At 47.9% G+C, this 10,026-nt stretch overlaps 1 protein-coding gene and 1 long non-coding RNA gene across 2 annotated transcripts; both read left to right on the top strand.

The window, feature by feature from the left end:
• Positions 1 to 3,113: 3,113 nt before the first annotated feature.
• Positions 3,114 to 3,827, top strand: LOC123126005 (uncharacterized). Its single transcript, XR_006461531.1, has 2 exons — positions 3,114 to 3,385; positions 3,567 to 3,827. It is a non-coding gene; the product is annotated as an uncharacterized lncRNA (long non-coding RNA).
• A 2,867-nt stretch (positions 3,828 to 6,694) lies between these two features.
• Positions 6,695 to 7,492, top strand: LOC123126004 (E3 ubiquitin-protein ligase RING1-like). The gene has a single exon (XM_044546432.1). The coding sequence runs from the start codon at positions 6,959 to 6,961 to the stop codon at positions 7,355 to 7,357; it is 399 nt and encodes a 132-aa protein (XP_044402367.1). The 5' UTR covers positions 6,695 to 6,958; the 3' UTR covers positions 7,358 to 7,492.
• The last annotated feature ends 2,534 nt before the right edge of the window (positions 7,493 to 10,026 follow it).

Here is a 10,026-nt window from a genome sequence, read left to right as displayed (position 1 = left end):
GTTGCTGAACTCTCGGGCCCACCGCCCTGACACCTACCACTTTGGCAAACAAATTGCATGATATAAAGATTGTCCTCCAATGACATCATGTGCAAGGTTCTAAGCCGAGTGCATGTTCTTATGAAACCAATACTGACTATAGGGGTTCTCCATATGAACATGGGCAAGCGCCATCTAGCGGGCAGATGTCACCAGTGATGCCTAGATGCCCGATAATCCATAATTCTCCCTAGTCTGAGGAAGATTGATCCGTCGATCGCAAAAACCAAACAACCCTTGACTTCCAAGAGAAACAAGCCAAGGCCGGGCAGAGATATGAGACCCCCGCACGTAATCAGTCTGACTTGTAGCCGCAAGGAGACCATCGATAGGGAGGCAAAGAGATCTCAACATCGATAGAGTTGGCGAGAGGAGAAGAAACCCTATTGTAGCATCCCAAGATCGGCACTATGCAGATCTAACAACCTCCGCTACCTTCCGCATAATATCAATCCTAAGGCGCCACCTTACATAACATGCACGCGGTAACATGCACATTATGTAGGTGGAAAGTTAGTATCACAACACAATTCACAAAATAATCCGCAACAACAACAAATATATAAACAACAATTTTGGAGAGTCAAATTTAATGAATTATACCTTAGACATATAAGTTTAACAAATTGCCTTAGGACGGCTTAAGAAAAGTAAAGGACGTCCATATCCCTGCCCAAACCACACCTTTCGGGATGACCATCTAACGGCGTCCTTTAGCAAACATGTTCCCGGAATGATCACATTCATCTTCTTTATTCCCACCATTATTATTTTTCTTATATTTCCTACATATCCTGCATCGTACAAGTCCTAATTACATATCCAGTGGGCAATCTTCCACATACCATTTTGGTGACATAGGATGTATCTGCAAGATATCAGTCCAATTCCTATATTTTCTTATTTGAAGAGCAGCAAAAAATGTCAACTTTTAACTTTGCTAGCAACAACCAGTTACTCAACTCTATCATTTATGTAGAACAAACATCAAGTACAGTTTGATCATATTTGTTAAATAAATGGACCTCTCATGTCCTTACTAGATTGTTATCTTCGGAAGAAGGCATAATCTTAACATTTTTTTGCAGAAAAACGGCATAATCTTACTTGAAAGGCAATAATTAATTTTATGCAGAAGAACGGTGCATAATTTGTCTCGATCTCATGTTTGTTTCTCCCCCTGATTAATGTTTGACAATGTTGTAGTGCACCCTAGAAATGATGTGATTCATCAAAGTTCAATTTTCATTTACTTTGGTGACATGGCCAGAAATTTATGAGAAAACGTTATGCCTCACTTATTCAAATAACCTCTATCAATTTTGTTTTTGTGTGCCTCTTAAATCGTTAATTTGTTAATGTGATCATCATGATTTTAAGATATGTACATGACTCTTTCGTTAATATGACAAGCGCAGCAATGCACACATTTATGGTCTAGTCATAGTATTATAATATGACCATAAGCAACAATAGTTGGATATAACATGACTCGAGCAACACCCATACTACGACAAGCGGGGCTAAGGCCCAGTTCTTTTGCCAGAATCTGGGGATTCTCCCAGAATCCGACCCCTACCCAGCTTCTCCCAGAATCTTTGAGCCCCATTTGTTTTACAATCCTACCCAGTTCTTTTGCCAGAATCTGGGGATTCTCCCAGAATCCGACCCCTACCCAGCTTAGGATTGTAAAACAAATGGGGCTCAAAGATTCTGGGAGAAGCTGGGTAGGGGTCGGATTCTGCCAAAAGAACTGGGCCTAAACATGACAATAAATCAGGTTATGCATAGGATAGGTAATGAATACCAACTACAACATCGATATTCTAATGTAAGAATCGAGGGATAAATCAATGGGATGTGTCGAAATGGATAAGGGTGTTTCTCTTACCCAATGGACCAGTAGCCTAGTACCGATTAGTCGTTGCATATAGGTGACATCATATTCGAATCCTATCCAATAAAGAAGCATCAACACTGGGAAGCACAAATGATGCATTTTACTTATATGGCAAAAAAAGTTATTCATGGTACGCAATGCATGACATGAGAAAGATGATGCTGATACGATCCAATGCAATTATCACACAAGTTAAGTGAAGTGTGATTTGCAACTAAATGCAATTAAAGTAACTCGACATTTAAAGAATAACGTGTTATTCTTGTTTAGCTACCCAACCCTTTTAAATGTTGTTATCAAGGATGATCATGACATAAGGTGATGAAGAAATTAAGCAAGTTAAACTGAGAAGGAATAATTATATATAGCAATTCCATTATTCTCCTTATTAAAAGAAGTCCGGTTATTATTGTTTTAGATAAACATCAACTTTAAATGTTGTTAGCGTGCATGAGAATGAATTGCATTCCAGGATTTTTCTGAACAAACTGATATACAATGCATCATATAGCGTTTTGCATTGTAATGCCAACGCATTTTGTTGCCATGTTGGAATTTTCGGCAGGTAGGGTTCTCGCTCAAGTGTGGGTTTGTGCATTTATATTTACTTAAAATGCAAACCCAATTAAATTAATGCTTGGGATTATCCAACCATTTTAAGCAATTCCTTTAATCCCTAGAAAGTTGGGAGGGCCCACATAATTGTCTAGGGATTTAGAAAGAGCATTTTGGACATTTAGTAAATTTAAGAATTTTAGCCCTTTAAGAAAAATGTCAAGGGTTGATTAATTCATGGTTTCAAAAAAAAATTGCAGGGGATTTCAAAATTAAAGCATGATGCAAGTAAAATAACACTCAATTTCTAATGCATAAAAAAACAATCAATTTTTATGTAGGGTACTACACAGGGTTGTTACACAAGTTTTTTATTCTTCAGAAAAGCAAGTGCGATTTCGACGGGAATTCACTATCTTTTTTAGCCAACGATGGGAATTTGCTAGGAAATCCTATCCTTCTACTTTTTTTAGGGATTGCTATCCTTCTACTGACAGGCCTAATCGTGGCCCATCACTGGTGTTTCAGTGGCCCAAAACGAAACCCTAATTCCCAAAACGAAGCCCTAAAGCTGGTGTATATAAGTTCCCCTACCCTCCCAGCTCCTTCCCAGCCGCCACACAATCCTCTCTCCGTTCATAATGGCTCGCGAGATCCATCTGCAAGAGCATCTCGGCAGATCCACACAATCTTCCTGCGCCGCCGCAGCCGCTCGATTCCGTCGCTTCTTTTTCTCTCTGCAGCGGCCGTTGAGATGAGATTACCCCATACCCTGTAGCGGCAGCTCGACTCCGTGCATGCGTAGGGGGCAATCTCACCTCAACAGCTGCTCCCAGTGAGCTTTTACCTTTACGGTGGGCCGCTTGGTGGTAACGCCCTCTCCTCCTGCTGGTTCGCCACTTCGCCATGATTTCAATCCGATTTGGATTTTTCAGAAATTCTGTTAGACGATTTCAGTAGTTAAGAGTTTCATGGCCTTCGGTCCTTGTTTTATCGTTCGATTGGAGTGTTCAAAATTTTATAGAAGTTGATGGGTGATTGTTGTCATCTTCTTGGAAACCTTGGTGGACAGGCGGAGATGTTTCATGTTTGGGCATGTTTTCCTCTCTGGAGGGTGCTTCCTCATCTTGCTGGAGACGAGACGAAGCAGCTGCCCATGGAGCAGGTCTGGAGGAGGCACTTCTCCTAGGAATATGAGACAAACTTCAGCATGAACTACAACCGCTTGTCCACCGTCCCTGATATTTCTCTGTGGACGGTACACCTAAAATAACTTAATAAGTTGGTATTTGGAGTGCCAGAAAGTAATAATATGAGTAGTTATTTTTTTGAACTGTCAGTGGTTCTGGACTCTGTCTGTTAATTTTCCTGCGGCAGCTCGACTCCTGTTCGAAACCTCTTCATAAGGAAAACCAGATAAAAACAATACATCCTGCCGATGCAGAGAAATTTAACAATTGCGTAACGTAGCGAGATTTTGTAATTAAGCTTTTAATTAAAGGCCCTCACGATTGGCCTTGTATACAATGGAGCCATGTTACCACCGCCAGTACGTGTGGTTTGGGAGTGGAACTGAGTGGCAACACGTGCCCCCAATGCTACCTCTGTTCTCTGAAGAATTGTAACATGAAACTGCTGAAGCTTGTGCACTGATATTTACTAATCTGTCAGTTCTGGACCTGTGCAATTCCTGTGTAGTTTTTGAAGATGATTGTTCGGTGTTGACGAACAAATTGAAAAACCTGAAGCATCTTGCTGATTGTTAGGTGGTGATGAACACATTGAAGCATCTTGCTGTAGCACACTGATTGTTCGGTGGTGATGAACAAATAGAAAAACCCGAAGCACTAGTTAGCTGTGCTGATCATCAGGGCTGTAATGTTTGGCTGGGTCTTGTCCCTCCGTTCATATGTAACCTTGATTGTAAAGACTGCAATTTTTTCTTGAAACAGACTCTCGCCCTGCTTTAGATAAATCAACATCACCAAGTTACACGGTGAAATGATACAATGTGATGAGGCAGTCCTCACCACGCATGACTACGTTGCCGAACAACTAAGTTTAGGACGATCAGAATACAACGCCGCAACATGACCTAAGACACCTAGCCTCCATGACAATGCCATCAGGAGGGGAACGTCAGCACCGCCGTTGCCGAGCCCAAAAAGGACAATCCGCGGAGAGGAGAATCACGTTGATGTCTTCAAAAAGATAACGACACATGCATATATCTTTATCACTAGTGCCAAAGCGTAGAGCTTTCGCTCGGCAGCTCACCCGTGTCACTACTAGGCTTATCGCTAGTAGTGCACCCAGCACTATACCCCTCGTCGTCCAGACGACCAAGAAGCATGGCCACCATGCCGTCATGGAACTTGCCGGAAAGCCACCGTACAGACCGCCATCTAGGGCCTCCGCCCCAACATCCATGTCCCAAGTCACCGTCGACATCACAACACACAACCACGGTGGGAGAAATGTAAGGCACCTCCTTCCGCTCCTAGCCCGGCATCATCCACCTGGCCTAGGTGAGCACCTCCACGGTAGGAAGCGTCCACGCCTACGTCCCAGTCAATCCCGGTGGACCTAGGGTGACATGGCCTAGTAGCGGACGACGGTCACTGCCGAGCACGACCCAACACTGGTCCTTGACATTGGTTGAGGCAAACTCGCATGCCACCACACCCGTGGCAATCGGCGTCGATCTGACCTCCAGCATAGCAGCAACAAGGGCACCTACTCGGACCGACGGCGCAGTGGAGCAACAGGGCAGGAGAGCACTAACATGAAGGCATACCAGCGCGGACTAGGTCGGCCCCCTGCACCTGCACTCCGCCGGACGCAATCCACCACCGCAAAACAGATCCGCGCCTCCCCGCCGGTGACATGGACCACCATCGCAAGAGAGCAACGGGCCGCCCCGGAGGAGCCAGAGCAGCACCACCATGTAGGTTCACGCCGCCGGCACGACCCCAGCCACCGCGATCACCCCCGCATGGCGCCGCCCGAACCGGCGTACTCCATCGAGGGCTTGGCACCCCCATCAGACCAGCCTGCCAGAACGATGGCCACGCCAGGCCACCAAGCAGAGACTCCGAGCAGCTGCACCTAGCTGGAGCCACCACGCACCGCTACCGGCCCACGCTTATACAATCCTCGCCGCTAGTGGCCGCCACACGCTAGATCTGGGCAGAGCCCGCACCGCTGCCGAACACCACTACCAGCACGACCCACCGCTCTCCACGCCGCTCATGACGAAGCAGACGCACCTGCCTGCTTCCTCGGCGCCTGTGCGCTACCACGCCGCGGCGCCCGACCACCATGCCGTGTCCTGCCCGTCGGAACCGCCCCGCACCGGCTCAGCACGAGAGGAGAAGAGGTCTCCCCGCCGCCGCCGGCTCCAGCCGAGCTTTGCCCGACCGAGCACGCTAAGGGGGAAGAGGAGGAGTGCCTGGCGGCAGCGGCGCTAGGGTTCCCTCGTGCTGGGTAAATTGGGCTCATGTATCTAGTGGTGGAATCGTTGCAAAAATCTCTATTTGTAGGAGGCAATAGAATCTGAATACGCAACTTCAAAATCCTTGCACAGTTTCAGCTTGATTAAATGTTGGCACAAACCGCATAAATTAACATGTTTGTAAGTTTTGCACAATTTCAGCTTTAATAAAATACTGGCACAATGCCCATTCAAAAATCACGAACCCCATGATCTTGTAGTTCCAAATAAGCAACTAGCCATGTCTCTCTACAGATAAAGCGAACGAGCGTTGAGGTTGAGTAACCTGATGGTTGAGACGCAGCCGGAGGAGGGTGAGCAGCAGCAGAGGCCCCGTCACGGCCGACGGAGGGAAGGGCATGGCTCGAGTCGCCACCGATGAGGAAGGGCCAGTTGCTGCCGGCGGCAGAGGGAACGACATGCAAGGTTACACGGCCCGGCCCAGAAAACAACTCGTCGTGTAAGGTTTGTTTTCCTTGGCGTATTTCTTAGGCAACGTACGTATGGCAATCCTATATAGGCACACGCACCGGTGGTTGAGCTGCCTCCTGGCTGGCCGTCCAGGAACGAGATGACCTCAATCGGCAGCATGCCCCCGCCGTTGAGCAGTATGCCACCGCTGGCCGCCGCGGCGACGGAGTGCCGGCTCAGCGGACGCTGCAGGAGAACCAAGCGAGAAATCAACCGGAGCAGAGATCAAAAGTGCTACGTGCGCTTGCACGGCGACCTGGTGGTGTGCTACCGGCTGTGGGCGGTGGGAGGCGACTGGAAACCCACGTTCCTGCGCGAGGAGGCTCCCCGGAGGTTCGACCAGAGGTTCGAGCTCTTCGATCCCGACACCTTCTTCCGGAGCTACACGGCGTGCCGCGACGCCGTCCACCAGATGCTCGCGCAGACGCCGTTGGTCTGCGAGTTCGACCTCGCCGCCGATAACTGGTCCGACTTCCTGCCTCATTACGTGGCCATTATTCATGGTGGCCGTGGTCCGGAACGACGCCGCGGCGAAGCACGGCGGCGTCGCCCAACGCTACAACGTCGACATCGATCTCGCCGTCTCGGTGAATGTCTTGTACAACGAGACCAAGGCGCTGCTCCTGGCGTGCACGAAGGCTGCGGTGACTCGGTGCCTGTTCGCGACGATGGTTACTGAGTGTTGTATATGCATGGAGGATTTCGCGGCGGCGAATGGCCGCGACGACAGGGACGCTACCGTGAGGCTGCCGTGCTCCCACTCCTTCCACCGGGGCTGCATCGCGCCGTGGTTCTACAAGGTGGCCACGTGCCCGGTGTGTCGCCGTGATATGGCAAAGTACCTTGTTGCGGCCACCAACACCCCAATTGGGAAGTTCCCAGGTCTCCTCGGACCCTGATCGATCCTCGGGTCGTATACATCACGTGTGTGTTCCATGCACCAAGAACTATCTCTAGCGTATATGTGGTGTTCATCCGTAACTTAAATCCTCTAAGGTAATATTTTGATCACTTTTGTAAACGATGAGAATTTGTGAAACGTGTACGGCCAACGAGTCAGTATTACTTAGTTTCTTGTTGAAGATCGGCCATAGAAATTTCCTTGCATGTACAAGGGAAACCAAAAAGAGAATCGCAGAGAATTGTGCTTCAACCTCGCTCCCCATGAGAATAAGCAACGTCGTACTTTAGCCCGTTCCTTTCCTTCCCTAACATGTAGTCCACGCGTAATCAGGGCATCTCCAAAGTAAACCCTCAAACCATTCACAACTGTCTCGACTGCAACGTCCAAACGTGTTTTGTCATCCAACACGTACATGTATCAGTCTGCCGACTGGTCCGCCGCACTTTTTTCTACAAACCCAAAACAAACTGGGGGAGGAGGGCTTGGTAGGAGTCCCAACAGCAGCCACGTAAGACTCCGACACCCCTAACCCACCAAAAAACCCTCCCGGATCCCACGCCTCCATCCTTCCATATTTCTCTGCATCATTTTTCTCTCGTGCCTCCACCGCCGCTTCAACACCCTGGCCGCCTTGCCACACCCTTGCCAGAACTCGACGACTCTGTCACCTCCAGCGCTACACCCGGGCTCCATGCCGCTTGTTCTTCGCCGTTGTTTGGCACCTCTCCTCTGTCTGCTGCACAGGTACCATCCGCCCCTACGGTACTAACCATGCCTAGCAAGTGTTCGATGAAATGCCAGTGCTAATTTTTTTTGTCCCTTCTTCTTTGAAGCAATGAATTCGGATACGAAGTACATATACGAGCACTATGTTGAGTCGTTCGACGAGGAGGACTACCCGAATGAGAGGGCGATGATCCAGGCGGTCCTTGCAGACGTGGAGCATGCTGAAGAGTATGTTCTCAATTTCAAGGGATCGATCAAGGGTCATCGAGTGCTCAACCACAACAGGGCAAACAACCATTTGATGCAGATGGACGACTACTTTGCCTCCAATACCCTATTCATTGACAATTTTCGCGGGCGCTTTTAGATGCGAAAAAATCTCTTTGATATTCTCTATCATGGCTGTTGGGTTCTACGCTAGGTGCAGCGGCTGCAATATAATTTTTTCCTACACGCAGATCAACCAAGAACAATGTTATAGGAGATAGATCATGGATCGCTACCACTAGACGCACAGTGCCATGCAGCGGAAGTAGAGTTGGGGCAGCGCGTGTCCGGAGTCGTCTCCTCGTCGATCTCCCGCGTAGCCGATCGGATCCTACGAACAGGTTCACCGGAGCGGCGCAAATGCACCGCCTCTAACAGTATCCGCACGAGAAGGAACAGTGTGCGGCGGACTGCTAGGTCCGAGTACACAACCAACGGCAAGTGGAGGTGGTTAATTACAACGCGTGCAAAGCCCTAGTGACGGCGCCGAAGCGATTAACCGAATGAGTGTGCTACACCTCCACTATATATAGGCATCTGTCGTGGGCTCAACACTTGGGCCTCGCACGAATCGTAAAGCCCAAATTTTGTTCAGCCTAGATGCTAGTCCAGGGAGCACCGGCCACCGGAGCGAGCCACCCGCCATCTAGCAGCCACCACCACCCCATTTCTCGTAGAAGCCGCTGCCCGTCGGGATCTCGCGTCAATGTCGCCATCCCCTGCCCTGCTCCCACCCCCCGAACGATCGGCCATGAGATCCGCGTGGCCTCGTCATCGTGGTGTCGGCAAATTGCTGGCGCATGAACCCCCTGCAACCTTGTGTCTGCTCTCGCGCAAAGCTCCAACATCCAGTCCTTCCAACATCCCTGCTTGGTGCTGGTGCATGACCCTCACTGCCTGCCGGGCTGAATTTTCTTGAGGACACATACACACATCATGGCAGCATAGGTAAACTAACATCTTGTCCCAAATTCCACATTTGATAAGCAATAGTCTGATTTCTTTCAACTCCTTAGATAATGATAAGTAATAGTCTGATCTTCTCTTATGCAAACCTAGGTAGTCATGGGAAGGGTAATCAGACTTGGAAAGGAATTGGTTTGGTTTAAAATAGAAAAATAGATGACATATCTGAAGTTGAGGAAGACCATGTATTGCCCTTGTTTGAATTAGCCAACTTAATGGTGCTTCATTGTTTGTGTTAGCTAACTTGATGGTACTTCATGGTTGAACTATATTTTGGCGTCTATATATATATGTACATATCTCCTCGCTTCATCTTGTAACCTTGCATAATATACTAATGCTTATGATTCAGAATTTCAAAAAAATTGTGCTCTTCTTTAGTCTGGCCCACCCAACATTTTCTTTCAAGCTCCGCCACTGAACCCAACGCGCAAGAGCGGTTGACAATCCCTCATCGGTATTGAGATAGATTAAATTATATGAGATTTGATAAATAGATCTAACTAAAGCACAAAATAAAATAAATAAAGGAAAAAACACAGTAAGGTATTTTTGGTTTTATATGATAGGAAAATAGACCCGGGGGCCGTAGTTTTCACTAGAGGCTTCTCTCAAGAAAATAGCATACAGTGGGTAAACAAATTACTGTTGGGCAATTGATTGAAAGGCGAATAATCATGACGATATCCAAGACAATGATCATGT

The sequence above is a fragment of the Triticum aestivum genome, chromosome 5D (assembly GCF_018294505.1).
Source record: "Triticum aestivum cultivar Chinese Spring chromosome 5D, IWGSC CS RefSeq v2.1, whole genome shotgun sequence".
In the NCBI taxonomy this organism is placed as follows: domain Eukaryota; kingdom Viridiplantae; phylum Streptophyta; class Magnoliopsida; order Poales; family Poaceae; genus Triticum; species Triticum aestivum.
The sequence above is the reverse complement of the archived record's forward strand: the minus strand, read 5'-3'. Positions and strand labels throughout refer to the sequence as shown.